At 35.3% G+C, this 19,527-nt stretch overlaps 1 protein-coding gene across 3 annotated transcripts in view; it reads right to left on the bottom strand.

The window, feature by feature from the left end:
• Positions 1-19,527, bottom strand: part of LOC110451942 (diacylglycerol kinase zeta-like) — a 79,416-nt gene that overhangs the window by 25,725 nt on the left and 34,164 nt on the right. For all 3 annotated transcript variants that reach the window (XM_021500179.1, XM_021500194.1, XM_021500188.1), the window contains exons 10-13: positions 13,214-13,269; positions 7,115-7,177; positions 6,482-6,555; positions 6,033-6,141 (exon numbers count right to left, since the gene is read on the bottom strand). In XM_021500179.1, the coding sequence (XP_021355854.1) occupies positions 6,033-6,141; positions 6,482-6,555; positions 7,115-7,177; positions 13,214-13,269 (302 nt within the window). The remainder of the gene's footprint in view (positions 1-6,032; positions 6,142-6,481; positions 6,556-7,114; positions 7,178-13,213; positions 13,270-19,527) is intronic.

The following is a 19,527-nucleotide window of genomic DNA, read 5'->3' as shown; positions in this document are numbered from 1 at the left end:
CCAACACAACCCTCACATAGCACCCCAAAACAACCCTCATAGAACACTCACACAGCATCCCAACACAACCCTCATAGAACACTCACAAAGCACCCGCACAGAACACTCATACAGCACCCCAACACAACCCTCACATAGCACCCCAATACAACTCTCACACAGCAACCCAAAACACCCCTCATAGAACACTCACAAAGCACCCGAACACAACCCTCACACAGCACCCCAAAACAACCCTCACACAGCACCTTAAAACCCTCACACAGCACCCCAAAACACCCTCATAGAACACTCACACAGCACCCCAACACAACCCTCACACAGCACCCCAACACAACCCTCACACAGCACCCAAAAACAACCCTCCCACAGCACCCCAAAACAACCCTCACAAAGCACCCCAAAACACCCTTATAGAACACACACACAGCATCCCAACACAACCCTCACACAGCACCCCAACACAACCCTCACACATCAACCAAAAACAACCCTCACACAGCACCCCAAAACAACCCTCACTCAGCACCTTAAAACCCTCACACAGCACCCCAAAACCCCCTCATAGAACACTCACACAGCACCCCAACACAACCCTCACACAGTACCCCAACACTCACACAGCACCCCAAAAGAACCCTCACACAGCACCCCAAAACACTCCTATAGAACACTCACACAGCACCCAAACACAACCCTCACACAGCACCCCAACACAACCCTCACAGAAAACCCTCACCCAGCACCCCAACACAACCTCCACAGAAAACCCTCACACAGCACCCCACCACAACCCTCACAGAAAACCCTCACACAGCACCCCAACACAACCCTCACACAGTACCCCAACACAACACTCACACAGCACCCAAACACAACCCTCACACAGCACCCTAACACAGCACCCCAACACAACATCCCCTTACAACACCCTCACACAGCACTCAAACACAACATATTAAATAAACATCCTAAATCCACAACCCACATAACACCCTCACACATCACCCCACCAACCCTCTTTCAGCATCCTCACACAACACCCTAGCCAAACTTTCAACTCCATATGGTGGTGTTCTCTACCATTTGTCTAGTTTCACATTACATCAGAGAGCAAAGTTGTGACCTTGAAGTGAAGGTTCCGACTGTCACAAACTGTCTAGTGGTGTTACATGTAATTATGTACAAAATTCTTGAAAATGTCTTCACCAACTCAGAAATTATATATAGCTCAGACACAAAATAGTTAGACAGACAGATGAATAATACATAGCTGCAGCTTCAGAGGTAAAGGACTTATTACCTTGACAATCCTTTCTAGCGTCAGAGGTTAAGGACTTATTACCCTGACAATCCTTTCTAGCTTCAGAGGAAAAAGGACGTATTACCCTGACAATCCTTTCTAGCTTCAGAGGTAAAGGACTTATTACACTGACAATCCTTTCTAGCTTCAGAGGAAAAAGGACGTATTGCCCTGACGATCCTAGCTTCAGAGGTTAAGGACTTATTACCCTGACAATCCTTTCTAGCTTCAGAGGTAAAGGACTTATTACCCTGACAATCCTTTCTAGCTTCAGAGGTAAAGGACTTATTACCCTGACAATCCTTTCTAGCTTCAGAGGTTAAGGACTTATTACCCTGACAATCCTTTCTAGCTTCAGAGGTTAAGGACTTATTACCCTGACAATCCTTTCTAGCTTCAGAGGTAAAGGACTTATTACCCTGACAATCCTTTCTAGCTTCAGAGGTAAAGGACTTATTACCCTGACAATCCTTTCTAGCTTCAGAGGTTAAGGACTTATTACCCTGACAATCCTTTCTAGCTTCAGTTCTCTTTATACTCAGCAATTGTATATGTGGTTATATGGTGGAGATCTCAACCGTTTCCAGGCAATTAACTTTTTTTGGCCCCACCCTTAGCCCGTGGGGTCAGCCCCACCATATGTACAATTATGAATCCCTGCCTCCCATGAATGCTTCCGACAAAATATGATCAATATCCATGGCATAATTCTACAGAAGAATTCGTTTATAGCAATCTAGCCAAATTGCCCCCTTTTGGCCCCGCACTCAGCCCCCTGGGGGGTCAGCTCCACAATTTGTACAATTTTGAATCCCCACCACCTAGGGATGCTTCCAATCTAATATGGTTGATATCCATCACTTAGTTCCAGAGAAGAAGTCCCTTAAAGCAATATAGCCAAATAACCCTTTTTGGCCCCACCCCTCAGCCCCCTGGGGGGTCAGTCCCACCATTTGTACAATTTTGAATCCCTGCATCACATGAATATTTTTGATTAAATATAATTGATATCCAGTGCATAGTTCTACAGAAGTCATTTGTAGAAATATAGCCAAATTACCCCTTTTTGGCCCGGCCCCTCAGCCCCCTGGGGGGTCAGCCCAACCATTTGTACAATTTGGAATCTCCACCACCTAGGGATGTTTCCATTCAAATATGGTTGATATCCATCCCTTAGTTCTAGAGAAGAAGTCGCTTAAAGCAATTTAGTTAAATTGCCCCCTTTTTGCCCTGCCCCTCAACCCCCTGGGGGGTCAGCCCCTACATTTGTACAATTTTGAATCCCCACCACCTAGGGATGCTTTCAGTCAAATTTAGTTTAGTTCCAATCAGTCGTTTAAAGAAATTGTTGACAGACGGACGACGGACGCCACGGTATGGCATAAGCTCACCTTGGTCCTTAGGACCAGGTGAGCTAATAAATAACTACTAGAAGCAACTAGAGCTGGCAGACTTATACCCTACCTCAAGAATTGTAGGAATTGTTCTTTCAAGAACATTAAAAAAAATAGTGGCATTCCAAAAAAAAGTGGCATCACTTTTTAAAGAGGGCAAGTCAATTCTTTTAAACAAAAGGGCATGACTCCATAAATAGAGGAGGTAACATTTATATACTTTACACAAATAATCTCAATGTAAGTGTTACATGTACCAAGTATCATTCAAATTGGTGCAGTGCTTTGGGAGGAGTAGTGTGAACAATGTTTTTAAACTAAGGGGCATAACTCCAATAAAAAAATCCTATTGAAATATTTATCCAAGATGCGGAGTATCTTACTTTATCTGTGAAGTTTCATGAATTTCAGTTGAAAAACTGAAGGAAATGTGTGTACAGGATTGTATTGGTGAACTTTTTGCGTTTATATTGCCAGATCAAAATACGCTTTACTCGTAGATTATGTAAAATATGTATGTCGATTATTTTTGTGTTGCTTCTGTTTACTGGATTTTCCAAATCCTGAAAATAAAGTTAAATCCCCCATAAAAATATCTGGTTTTATAGATAAACTCATCCATTACAAGACCCCCTCGTACCATGATTCTCCTCAATACAATATCTCCATGTTCCCTTTCCATGTGATGTCATTACCATGCATCCTCAAACAACAACTTTAATTGCTTCCACCATAATACATCACAAATCACCCTCATATGATACTCCTGTAACCTATACATCTACTTCCTGTACATATAACATCACAAATCACTCTCATATGATACTCCTGTAACCCACACATCTACTTCCTGTACATATAACACCCCATATCACCCTCACATGATGCTCCTGTAACCTATACATCTACTTCCTGTACATATAACACCCCAAATCACCCTCACATGATACTCCTGTAACCTATACATCTACTTCCTGTACATATAACATCACAAATCACTCTCATATGATACTCCTGTAACCCACACATCTACTTCCTGTACATATAACACCCCATATCACCCTCACATGATGCTCCTGTAACCTATACATCTACTTCCTGTACATATATTACCCCAAATCACCCTCACATGATACTCCTGTAGCCTATTCATCTACTTCCTGTACATATAACATCACAAATAACTCTCACATGATACTCCTGTAACCTACACTTGTACATATAACATCACAAATAACTCTCACATGATATTCCTGTAACCTCTACATCTACTTCCTGTACATATAATACCCCAAATCACCCTCACATGATACTCCTGTAACCCACACATCTACTTCCTGTACATATAACACCCAAGTCACCCTGACATGATACTCCTGTAACCCACACATCTACTTCCTGTACACATGATACCCAAAATTACCCTCACAGGATACTCCTGTAACCCACACATCTACTTCCTGTACACATGATACCCAAAATTCCCCTCACAGGATACTCCTGTAACCCACACATCTACTTCCTGTACATATAACACACAAAATTACCCTCACATGATACTTCTGTAACCTATACATCTACTTCCTGTACCTATAACATCACAAATCACCCTCACATGATACTCCTGTAACCAACACATCTACTTCCTGTACATATAACATCACAAATCACTCTCATATGATACTCCTGTAACCCACACATCTACTTCCTATACATATAACACCCAAAATTACCCTCACATGATACTTCTGTAACCTATACATCTACTTCCTGTACCTATAACATCACAAATCACTCTCACATGATACTCCTGTAACCCACACATCTACTTCCTGTACATATAATTTACCAAATCCCCCTCACATGATACTTCTGTAACCTATACACATCTACTTCCTGTACATATAACACCCCAAATCCCCCTCACGTGTTACTCCTGTAACCTTCACATCTACTTCCTGTACATATAATATACCAAATCCCCCTCACATGATACTCCTGTAACCTATACATCTACTTCCTGTACATATAACACCCCAAATCCCCCTCACGTGTTACTCCTGTAACCTTCACGTCTACTTCCTGTACATATAATATACCAAATCCCCCTCACATTATACTCCTGTAACCTATACATCTACTTCCTGTACATATAACATCCCAAATCACCCTCACATGATACTCCTGTAACCAACACATCTACTTCCTGTACATATAACATCACAAATAACTCTCACATGATACTCCTGTAACCTCTACATCTGCTTCCTGTACATATAATACCTCAAATCACCCTCACATTATACTCCTATAACCTACACATCTACTTCCTGTACATATAATTTACCAAACCCCCCTCACATGATACTTCTGTAACCTATACACATCTACTTCCTGTACATATAATACCTCAAATCACCCTCACATTATACTCCTATAACCTACACATCTACTTCCTGTACATATAATTTACCAAATCCCCCTCACATTATACTCCTATAACCTTCACATCTACTTCCTGTACATGTAATACCTCAAATCACCCTCACATGATACTTCTGAAACCTATACACATCTACTTCCTGTAGATATAATTTACCAAATCCCCCTCACATTATACTCCTACAACCTACACATCTACTTCCTGTAGATATAATTTACCAAATCCCCCTCACATTATACTCCTATAACCTACACATCTACTGCCTGTACATATAATTTACCAAATCCCCCTCACATGAAACTTCTGTAACCTACACATCTACTTCCTGTACATATAACACCCAAAATCACCCTCACATGATACTCCTGTAACCCACACATCTACTTCCTGTACACATGATACCCAAAATTCCCCTCACATGATACTTCTGTAACCCACACATCTACTTCCTGTACATATAACACCCAAAATTACCCTCACATGATACTTCTGTAACCCACACATCTACCTCCTGTACACATAATACCCAAAATTACCCTCACATGATACTTCTGTAACCCACACATCTACTTCCTGTACACATGACATCATCACATAACCATTGCATCACTCCCTTAGGTACTCCTCATAAATCATTTCTAAACAGAAAACCTTACCTTGCAGAACTTGTAAAATGAAGATCAAATAAAAAACAAAGCATATTATATTTTGCACTTCACCAGCCAAGACATGCTTTACAAACCAAATCTGGTTAATACAGGTAAAATAGCATAGAAGATATGCCCTTGACAACCTCTAAGGATGGATGGAATTCAGACCAACGGAATTCAGACCGCCAGAGTCCTTAAAATATTTTCATAAAATGTTCTTAGCAGCTAACATGTACACTCACCAGAGAGGAGTAAGTGAACCCTATCACCTCCAGATATCCATCGTCATGGCGTTGAGGTTCAAAGCCAAGACTGTTTGGGTTACCCCAGGGTGTGGTACCACTGGCATATCTATAAATAGTTTGAATATCTATAAATAGTTTGAATATCTATAAATAGTATGAATATCTATAAATAGTTTGGATATCTATATATAGTTTGAATATCTATAAATAGTACGAATATCTAAAAATGCCAACAGATATTGCAAAAATTAATTTGACATATACATTGAATAAATGAAATTTCATCATATTGAATTGGTATATCAAGTCTGATATATAAAACACCATCAAAAACAATGATCTTCATTAAAGATGACAAAAGTTGTATATAAAACAACATTAATAATGACCTCTATTAAAGACTGCAAATTATTGTACAATATTTCAATTCAATAAATCATATTTACCTTGGAATGTTTAAAAATAATAAACAATGCAGTTTCATTTCTTGAACTTTCATGGTTAAATCTTTGCCGTCACACTGAATCAGAAAATAAGTTAGGCTCTCGACAAAGTTTGGTATCAAAGTTGAACAGGGTAAAGGTGAGAAATCCATTGTGTATGATGGTTAGGGTTAGGGTAAAGGTGAGAAATCCATTGTGTATGATGGTTAGGGTTAAGGTAAAGATGAGAAATCCATGGTGTATGATGGTTAGGGTTAGGGTTAGGGTAAAGGTGAGAAATTCATTGTGTATGATGGTTAGGGTTAGGGTTAGGGTAAAGGTGAGAAATTCATTGTGTATGATGCACTAATCTACTGATACTAAGTTGCATAATTTTATGATCCTCTGACTGTTAACACTTTCCAGACACACCAGCTGGAAGTGCGATTTTCAATTTGAAAGCTGTGACAATCCAGAGACACCAGTCATGATCAGTCAGTCGGTGTTTGAAATGCACGTATATTTGTCTGTTTTTTTGTTGCGAACCATGAATTAGTCAAATTATTGTTGAACTAGTTGCTTCATATTGTATAATGGAATGTTTATCTCTGTGATAGAAATCAAATGATGATCATGATTATTCTCTAGTTTACTTACAATAAGTTGTATGTGATCGGCTAATCCTTTCCAACTTCTTTTGAGCATATCTCTCCCTCCAGCCTGAAACACAGGAAAACCTCTTTATGTACACTGAAGGTATCTTATAACTCAACCTACATAGAATGAGTATGGCATTATAGCACATTATACATAGAATGAATATGGCATTATAACACATCGTACATAGAATGAGTATGGCATTATAACATATTATACATAGAATGAGTATGTCATTATAACACATCCTACATAGAATGAGTATGGTATTATAGCACATTATACATAGAATGAATATGGCATTATAACACATCCTACATAGAATGAGTATGGCTTTATAACACATCCTACATAGAATGAGTATGGCATTATAACACATCCTACATAGAATGAGTATGGCATTATAGCACATAATACATAGAATGAATATGGCATTATAACACATCCTACATAGAATGAGTATGGCATTATAACACATCCTACATAGAATGAGTATGGCATTATAACACATCCTACATAGAATGAGTATGGCATTATAACACATCCTACATAGAATGAGTATGGCATTATAACACATCCTACATAGAATGAGTATGGCATTATAACACATCCTACATAGAATGAGTATGGCATTATAACACATCCTACATAGAATGAGTATGGCATTATAACACATCCTACATAGAATGAGTATGGCATTATAACACATCATACATAGAATGAGTATGGCATTATAACACATCCTACATAGAATGAGTATGGCATTATAACACATCCTACATAGAATGAGTATGGCATTATAACACATCATACATAGAATGAGTATGGCATTATAACACATCCTACATAGAATGAGTATGGCATTATAACACATCCTACATAGAATGAGTATGGCATTATAACACATCCTACATAGAATGAGTATGGCATTATAACACATCATACATAGAATGAGTATGGCATTATAACACATCCTACATAGAATGAGTATGGCATTATAACACATCATACATAGAATGAGTATGGCATTATAACACATCCTACATAGAATGAGTATGGCATTATAACACATCCTACATAGAATGAGTATGGCATTATAACACATCCTACATAGAATGAGTATGGCATTATAACACATCCTACATAGAATGAGTATGGCATTATAACACATCCTACATAGAATGAGTATGGCATTATAACACATCCTACATAGAATGAGTATGGCATTATAACACATCCTACATAGAATGAGTATGGCATTATAACACATCCTACATAGAATGAGTATGGCATTATAACACATCCTACATAGAATGAGTATGGCATTATAACACATCCTACATAGAATGAGTATGGCATTATAACACATTATACATAGAATGAGTATGGCATTATAACACATCCTACATAGAATGAGTATGGCATTATAACACATCATACATAGAATGAGTATGGCATTATAACACATCCTACATAGAATGAGTATGGCTTTATAACACATCCTACATAGAATGAGTATGGCATTATAACACATCCTACATAGAATGAGTATGGCATTATAACACATCCTACATAGAATGAGTATGGCATTATAACACATCCTACATAGAATGAGTATGGCATTATAACACATCCTACATAGAATGAGTATGGCATTATAACACATCCTACATAGAATGAGTATGGCATTATAACACATCCTACATAGAATGAGTATGGCATTATAACACATCCTACATAGAATGAGTATGGCATTATAACACATCATACATAGAATGAGTATGGCATTATAACACATCCTACATAGAATGAGTATGGCTTTATAACACATCCTACATAGAATGAGTATGGCATTATAACATCCTACATATAATGAGTATGGCTTTATAACACATCGTACATAGAATGAGTATGGCATTATATCACATTATACATAGAATGAGTATGGCATTATAACACATCCTACATAGAATGAGTATGGCATTATAACACATTATTCATAGAATGAGTATGGCATTATAACAAATTATACATAGAATGAGTATGGCTTTATAACGCATTAACATAGAATGAGTATGTCATTATAACACATCCTACATAGATTGAGTATGGCATTATAACACATCCTACATAGAATGAGTATGGATTTATAACACATCCTACATAGAATGAGTATGGTATTATAGCACATTATACATAGAATGAATATGGCATTATAACACATCCTACATAGAATGAGTATGGCTTTATAACGCATTAACATAGAATGAGTATGTCATTATAACACATCCTACATAGAATGAGTATGTCATTATAACACATCCTACATAGATTGAGTATGGCATTATAACACATTATTCATAGAATGAGTATGGCATTATAACACATTATACATAGAATGAGTATGGCTTTATAACACATTATACATAGAATGAGTATGGCATTATAACACATCCTACATAGAATGAGTATGGCTTTATAACTCGTCCTATATAGAATGAGTATGGCATTATAACACATCCCACATAGAATGAGTATGGCATTATAACACATTATACATAGAATGAGTATGGCATTATAACACATTATATATTAACTTTGAATACCATATATACGGATATTAAAGCACTCATGAAAAATAATCATATATTCTGTACTATGAGTAAATATATCTGGCATTTAAAAGGGAAAATATTAAATATTCTTTACATTACTTTACTGCATCCAAAAGTGGGGAAACAGATTGTTTCAATAAAGTGAATAGATGTATCCTTCTGATTGGTCAATTAATAGTGATATTTTCACACAGTTCTGATCGATCAATTAATAGTGATATTTTCACACAGTTCTGATTGATCAATTAATGGTGATATTTTCACACAGTTCTGATTGATCAATTAATTCTGATATTTTCACACAGTTCTGATTGATAAATTAATAGTGATATTTTCACACAGTTCTGATTGATCAATTAATGGTGATATTTTCACACAGATCTGATTGATCAATTAATTCTGATATTTTCACACAGTTCTGATTGATAAATTAATAGTGATATTTTCGCACAGTTCTGATTGATCAATTAATGGTGATATTTTCACACAGTTCTGATTGATCAATTAATGGTGATATTTTCACACAGCTCTGATTGATCAATTAATAGTGATATTTTCACACATTTCTGATTGATCAATTAATAGTGATATTTTCACACAGCTCTGATTGATCAATTAATAGTGATATTTTCACACAGCTCTGATTGATCAATTAATAGTGATATTTTCACACAGTCCTGATTGATCAATTAATGGTGATATTTTCACACAATTCTGATTGATCAATTAATTCTGATATTTTCACACAGTTCTGATTGATAAATTAATAGTGATATTTTCACACAGTTCTGATTTATCAATTAATAGTGATATTTTCACACAGTTCTGATTGATCAATTAATTGGGGTTTTTTTCACACAGTTCTGATTGATCAATTAATAGTGATATTTTCACACAGTTCTGATTGATCAATTAATAGTGATATTTTCACACAGTTCTGATTGATCAATTAATTGGTTTTTTTTTCACACAGTTCTGATTGATCAATTAATAGTGATATTTTAGTGATATCTACCTTGATATTTGTCACAGTGTGAAATTACAAATGTTCTGTAGGAGTTCCAACTTCACAAATTATTTTCCTGAAATTCTGAACCTGGTGTTCTCCTGACAGACACAGACAACTGTTATTATGTTCTCCTGACAGACACAGACAACTGTTATTATGTTTTACTGACAGACACAGACAACTGGCATTATGTTATACTGACACACACAGACAACTGTTATTATGTTATACTGACAGACACAGACAACTGTTATTATGTATTGATGTAGCAATACTTACCCCAGCATAAAACATTTTGTTCCAAAAGCGACTCTTAAAATTTTCTGGATTTGCCTCTGAAAGTAAAGAAAAAACACCATTAAAACAGTCTCTTATAGAGTCTATTGATATATTTGTTATACAGTTTAGCAACAAAGTACCAACATTTATAAATTTGTTATACAGTTTAGCAACATAGTACCAATATTTTTTTAATTGTTATACAGTTAACAACATAGCACCAATATTGATATATTTGTTATACAGTCACAACTGTTATTATGTTATACTGACAGACACAGACAACTGTTATTATGTATTGATGTAGCAATACTTCCCCCAGCATAAAACATTTTGTTCCAAAAGCGACTCTTAAAATTTTCTGGATTTGCCTCTGAAAGTAAAGAAAAAACTCCATTAAAACAGTCTCTTATAGAGTCTATTGATATAGTTGTTATACAGTTTAGCAACAAAGTACCAACATTTATATATTTGTTATACAGTTTGGCAACATAGCACCAATATTGATATATTTGTTATACAGTCACAACTGTTATTATGTTATACTGACAGACATACACAACTGTTATTATGTTATACTGACAGACACAGGCAACTGTTATTATGTTATACTGACAGACAAAGACAACTGTTATTATGTTATACTGACAGACACAGACAACTGTTATTATGTATTGATGTAGCAATACTTCCCCCAGCATAAAACATTTTGTTCCAAAAGCGACTCTTAAAATTTTCTGGATTTGCCTCTGAAAGTAAAGAAAAAACACCATTAAAACAGTCTCTTATAGAGTCTATTGATATAGTTGTTATACAGTTTAGCAACAAAGTACCAACATTTATAAATTTGTTATACAGTTTAGCAACATAGTACCAATATTTATAGTTTAGCAACATAGTACCAATATTTATATATTTGTTATATAGTTTAGCAACATAGCACCAATATTGATATATTTGTTATACAGTTAAGCAACAAAGTACCAATATTTATTTATTTGTTATACAGTTTAGCAACATAGTACCAAAATTGATATATTTGTTATACAGTTTAGCAACAAGGTACCAACATTTATATATTTGTTATACAGTTTGGCAACATAGCACCAATATTGATATATTTGTTATACAGTTAAGCAACAAAGTACCAATATTTATTTATTTGTTATACAGTTTAGCAACATAGTACCAATATTTTTTTAATTGTTATACATTTAACAACATAGCACCAATATTGATATATTTGTTATACAGTCACAACTGTTATTATGTTATACTGACAGACACAGACAACTGTTATTATGTTATACTGACAGACACAGACAACTGTTATGATGTATTGATGTAGCAATACTTACCCCAGCATAAAACATTTTGTTCCAAAAGCGACTCTTAAAATTTTCTGGATTTGCCTCTGAAAGTAAAGAAAAAACACCACTAAAACAGTCTCTTATAGAGTCTATTGATATATTTGTTATACAGTTTAGCAACAAGGTACCAACATTTATATATTTGTTATACAGTTTAGCAACATAGCACTTACCCCAGCATAAAACATTTTGTTCCAAAAGCGACTCTTAAAATTTTCTGGATTTGCCTCTGAAAGTAAAGAAAAAACTCCATTAAAACAGTCTCTTATAGAGTCTATTGATATAGTTGTTATACAGTTTAGCAACAAAGTACCAATATTTATATAGTTGTTATACAGTTTAGCAACAAAGTACCAATATTGATATATTTGTTATATGGTTTAGCAACATAGTACCAATATTTACAGTTTGGCAACATAGTACCAATATTTTTTTAATTGTTATACAGTTTAGCAACATAGCACCAATGTTGATATATTTGTTATACAGTTTAGCAACAAAGTACCAATATTTATATATTTGTTATACAGTTTAGCAACATAGCACTTACCCCAGCATAAAACATTTTGTTCCAAAAGCGACTCTTAAAATTTTCTGGATTTGCCTCTGAAATAAAGAAAAAACACCATTAAAACAGTCTCTTATAGACTCTATTGATATATTTGTTATACAGTTTAGCATCAAAGTACCAACATTTATATATTTGTTATACAGTTTGGCAACATAGCACCAATATTGATATATTTGTTATACAGTCACAACTGTTATTATGTTATACTGACAGACACAGACAAATGTTATTATGTATTGATGTAGCAATACTTACCCCAGCATAAAACATTTTGTTCCAAAAGCGACTCTTAAAATTTTCTGGATTTCCCTCTGAAAGTAAAGAAAAAACACCATTAAAACAGTCTCTTATAGACTCTATTGATATATTTGTTATACAGTTTAGCATCAAAGTACCAACATTTATATATTTGTTATACAGTTTGGCAACATAGTACCAATATTTATATATTTGTTATACAGTTTAGCAACAAAGTACCAATATTTATATAGTTGTTATACAGTTTAGCAACAAAGTACCAATATTTATATATTTGTTATTTGGTTTAGCAACATAGCACCAATATTGATATATTTGTTATACAGTTTAGCAACAAAGTACCAATATTTATATATTTGTTATTTGGTTTAGCGACGTAGCACCAATATTGATATATTTGTTATATGGTTTAGCAACAAAGTATCAATATTTATATATCGAAGTTTAAGGCATTAAACTTAGTTTATACCAGTAATAACCTTTTAATACATATATAGTCGCTATATCATATGTATTAGCTGTAGGGGCAGTAACCATGGTTACATCCCCAATTTCGGTCCCCTCATTTTCTAAATCTGAGTATGTGACAAGAATTAACATACATACATACATATTCATGTGATCTATATAAAGCTTGATGTTGAGTGGCTGCCACAACTTTGACCGGTCACGTGACCATGGTCTGGTCTCATCTTTCAGACAGCTTTGTAGCGCGCCGTTGTAATCCAGCAACTTTGTTTTCACTTCTTCCCTATTCCTAATCTGGGACAATTAACATCACTATAATAGACATTGGACATACGGATGAGATAGTTTTGGTGTTCGAAATGTAACTTTGGTTACATTCTTGGAAGAACAGAATTGAAGCAAAAGCATTGTGAGGCCGATGAACTAACGTGCTTACGATCACAATGGCGGGACGCCGAGCCAAAAGACAAAAAACTTCTGGCGATTCTCTTGACATGACAAACTATCTAAATTGGAGTACAACTCGATTGCGACATGAACTTGGTGTTAAAAGTATTGTGTCATCACCGACGTTCACGTTAACCACACTGAGACGCCTTTATGTGGACAATGTTCTCACGAACGCAAATTCTACTGATACTAGCGTTACTACTGATCAACAGAACGATGTTATTGTTCATTCGGAAGCATCGCCTTGACAAACACGATCGTCTCAACGCATACAAGAATCAGACATTGAGTCAGACGACGTAGTACACATCAACGAGACTGTACGACCAATCCACTGTCAAGAACAAGGATCTATGTTTCAGCAAAGAAATAGTGCTGCCACAGCGCGTAGTGATACGAACAATACCGGAAATGACATTTCCAACATGGCCGCCTCCATGTTTGGTCAGTTTATGGCTGGCATGAGCCAATTTTTCATGGACTTCATGTCACAACAGAATAGCCAGACATCGAAAGATGTCACCCTTGCCCAGGTCTACAGCCAGGAAGCACAACAGTCACTTTTGGCAGGTAATCTGACCATGCCGCGCCACACAGCGACAATCAACAGAATAAGATCGTTTGGAGTATCTCCAGAGGATTTGGGCCACCTGGACCTAGTTACCGGCAAAGTCAAGGGCGACATAATTGACGGTAAGGATGTCAATCTGGCGTCATTACTCATTCCATATTTTGATTTAGAGGGGAAGAGTCAGGACGATGCAAGTCTGAAACGAAACTTAACGATTGGAGAGTTCATTACCGCATTCGGTAAATACAAACGTGTAATGTGCCGGCCTACCCGGATCGAAGAGACGAACTAGATGCCTATGAAGCAAACATAGTTAACATTTACAACTCTTACGGCAGTAAGTTCTACGAATATCATAAGATGTTTTCGCTAAAAAGTGCCACTGCCCTTCAACAACAAGCCATAAAAGTAGATTGGTCCATGAAAGATCGCGACTTACTGTTACTCATATAGGTGGCATTAAATCTAGGAACTGTGCGAAATGTGGGGAAGTCTCGCATGATACATTTCTGTCCATTGGTACAATCAGGGCCTTTTAGTAAGGCAGGTAATTCAAACCAGAACAGCAGTAGAAGGCAGGATATTGAGACAGACAGGCATGGTAGGAAAAGAGTGTTTCATGAAGGAACAGAAGTTTGCATTAACTTCAATGGATCACGTGGTTGCAATAGAGCAAATTGCCCTCTGAAACATGTCTGCATCCATTGTAAAGCGACGGGTTTGACTCTGGTCATTATAAAGACAGTGCTGCTTCAACGTCAACCAAGTCGAAACATACCAACTGACTACATAATTCCATGGATGGCTCCATACACAGAGAAACAGTAAAAACATGCATAGACGTGACACAGCTACAGACTGAACTTACCAATCATGAAGATCAACATTTTGTAAATTATTTAATAGAAGGACTTACATATGGTTTTGACACAATGGTACAGACCACTGACCTACATTGTACCTCCGAAAGAATGCAAAAATGTACAATCTGCCTTAAAGCAAAAAGATGTTGTTGATAGACTTCTACAAAGTGAACTAGATAAAGGCTTTTTCGAAGGACCATTTTCAACATCTCCATTTTCACAATATCGCGTGTCGCCAATAGGGGTAGCAGAAGGAAAATATTCATATAAAAAACGTTTGATAGTCGACCTTTCTTCACCCCACAACAGTGAGCACTCCAGTATAAACGACCTCATAGATAAAGAACAATGTTCACTCACATATGTTAAAATTGATGACGCTATCAAAGAAATTGTGAAGTGTGGACGACGAGCTATGATGTGTAAAACTGTTATCAACGATGCTTTCAAGTTGATACCAATCTCACCAGATCAACATCATTTGTTTTGTATCAAATGGCAAGGAATGTATTATTATTACACACGTTTGGCTTTTGGGTGCCGATCAAGCCCCAAGATATTTGATACTTTATCCACTGCCATATGCTGGATTGCTCTTAACAATTATGACATTAAGTTTATTTTACACTTGTTAGATGATTTCCTCACGTGTGATCAATCAGACTTGGTCAAATATCAGAGTTACTGCAGCTCATTGTCATCAGCAATTGAAATTAAGATACTCTACAATCAAATTGTACTTGTGCGGTATTCAACATTTTTTCCTGTCATCAGCAGTGGAATGTCCTCTGTACACCCAGAATTCCAATTTTGCTCGTTTACAGTTGGTTATGAATGGCATCAAAAGAATGGACGGACGTCCCAAGTTAGCTCGGTATCCAGTGACCTTTCCAGTGGTACATGCCCTTTGCACATGCACGGCTACGGAAAGGTGTATTCAATATCAAGTTAGACAGAATGATGGAAACAGCTTGTGTAGTTGCTTTCTTTGGCTTTCTATGATGTGGAGAATTCACGTGTACGAATTCCTTTGATCCGACAACCAATTTATGTGTAAGTGATATTACGAGAGCTGATGATCACACCATACTGTCATTGAAAATGTCAAAAACAGACCCTTTCAGGAAGGGTGTTCACATACGGCCTTTCTGTACCTCACAGTCAGTATGTTCAAAGTGTGTTTTAGACAAGTAGGTTCCTACCAGATATCGCGAGGGTGCCACGTCAACTGATGCACTATTTGTAGCAACAAATGGACAACCATTAACAAGAAAGTTTTTCATCGGGATGCTACGCCAAGTGCTTTCACTTTGTGGTTTGAATCAGATCTCTACAATGGGCATTCTTTTCGCATAGCGGCCGCCACTTCTGCTGCCTCCAAACACATTGAAGACCTTTTAATACAGACTATGGGGCGATGGTCCTCTGATTCATACTGTCGGTATATACGCACCTCAAAGGAAGTTCTGCATTCAGCTCAAAAGTGTTTTAAGTGAATTATAAGTGTCTCGACACATATAGTTAAATTGACATGCTTTTACAAGACATTCATACAACTTGACTTTGATATGTATATAATTTATGATTTCACTTACAACTATCAGTACCTGTATACATGTGTACAGGTATACTGTATATGTACATTTGAATGATAAATGGTGCATGTAATTTGTCAATCTTTATTACCAATACGTGTCAAACTTCATTAGAGTAACATATATGTATTATCATGACAACTGTTTTTTGTATAAGATATAATTAGGGTCCATATCAAGGTGTTTACATTTATTACTTGGGGATTATCAGCTGCTCACAGACACCTTTTTGCACCTGAAATTTTGGACATCATTCTTACAATAAATTTCCCAATTAATAAATTTCTGTGCAACATTCTCAATCAGTTTCAGAGAGTTCCACAGCCCTCGTTGTGGCAGTATGCCTTCTCCTTCATGTATACTGAGTAACTTTTACCCTCGTAGATGTTACAACTCTTTGAGATTGAAGCACGGAATTTAAATAGGTCAAGCAGCAAGGACACGAGCAAATTAGTCTTAATCATACTATTAATATTATAATAGTGTCAATTGAAAAATCATATAATTTCACAGAGTTCCACAGCCCTCGTTGTGGCAGTACCAACATCCCTGTGGGTACTGTGAAACTTCTACCTTCGTAGATTTTCCAACTCTGTGAAATTTATGCATTACAAGATCCTAGTCCACTGCTGCTTGATTTGTCATCTACTGATCACTACAGAGCAATTCTGCCCAGCACTACAGAGCAATTCTGCACCCTGGTTAGCCTCCTCTGACCATCTATATCAAATTCTATGTTACACGACATTTCTGATGAAGAGCAGCTGAGATAATCTTCAATCCAAGCAGAGATAGGATGTTTAGATTGTATGTATAATATGTATGTTGTTGTATATAAACATGTAAATTTAAATGTTGCAAGTTTTTTTTGTAATAGATTCAGAGGAAACTAGTACTGTCGTTTGTGTTATTATTACTGGTATAAATTTGTTATACAGTTTAGCAACATAGTACCAATATTTATATATTTGTTATATGGTTTAGCAACATAGTACCAAGATTTACAGTTTAGCAACATACTACCAATATTTATAGTTTAGCAACAAAGTACCAATATTTATAGTTTAGCAACATAGGACCAATATTTATATATATTTGTTATACGGTTTAGCAACATAGCACCAATATTGATATATTTGTTATACAGTTTAGCAACAAAGTACCAATATTTATTTATTTGTTATACAGTTTAGCAACATAGTACCAATATTTATATATATTTGTTATACGGTTTAGCGACATAGCACCAATATTGATATATTTGTTATACAGTTTAGCAACAAAGTACCAATATTTATTTATTTGTTATACAGTTTAGCAACATAGTACCAATATTGATATATTTGTTATATGTTTTAGCAACATAGTACCAATATTTATATATTTGCTATATGGTTTAGCAACATAGTACCAATATTTACAGTTTAGCAACATACTACCAATATTTATAGTTTAGCAACATAGTACCAATATTTACAGTTTAGCAACATATTACCAATATTTGTATATTTGCTATACAGTTTAGCAACATAGAACCAATATTGATATATTTGTTATATGGTTTAGCAACATAGTACCAATATTGATATATTTGTTATACCGTTTAGCAACATAGTACCAATATTGATATATTTGTTATATGGTTTAGCAACATAGTACCAATATTTATATATTTGCTATATGGTTTAGCAACATAGTACCAATATTTATAGTTTAGCAACATAGTACCAATATTTACAGTTTAGCAACATATTATCAATATTTGTATATTTGCTATACAGTTTAGCAACATAGAACCAATATTGATATATTTGTTATATGGTTTAGCAACATAGTACCAATGTTTACATTTTAGCAACATACTACCAATATTTATAGTTTAGCAACATAGTACCAATATTTATATATTTGTTATATGGTTTAGCAACATAGTACGAATATTTACAGTTTAGCAACATAGTACCAATATTTATATATTTGCTATATGGTTTAGCAACATAGTACCAATATTTATATATTTGTTATATGGTTTAGCAACAAAGTACCAATATTTATATATTGGTTATAGTTTAGCAACAAAGGACCAATATTGATATATTTTGTTATACAGTTTAGCAACAAAGTACCAACATTTATATATTTGTTATACAGTTTGGCAACATAGTACCAATATTGATATATTTGTTATACAGTTTAGCAACATAGTACCAATATTGATATATTTGTTATACAGTTTAGCAACATAGCACCAATATTTATATATATGTTATACAGTTTAGCAACATATTACCAATATTTGTATATTTGCTATACGGTTTAGCAACATAGAACCAATATTGATATATTTGTTATATGGTTTAGCAA

Source organism: Mizuhopecten yessoensis, unplaced genomic scaffold (genome assembly GCF_002113885.1).
Source record: "Mizuhopecten yessoensis strain PY_sf001 unplaced genomic scaffold, ASM211388v2 scaffold675, whole genome shotgun sequence".
NCBI classification, from domain to species: domain Eukaryota; kingdom Metazoa; phylum Mollusca; class Bivalvia; order Pectinida; family Pectinidae; genus Mizuhopecten; species Mizuhopecten yessoensis.
This window is presented reverse-complemented; position numbering and strand designations above follow the sequence as displayed.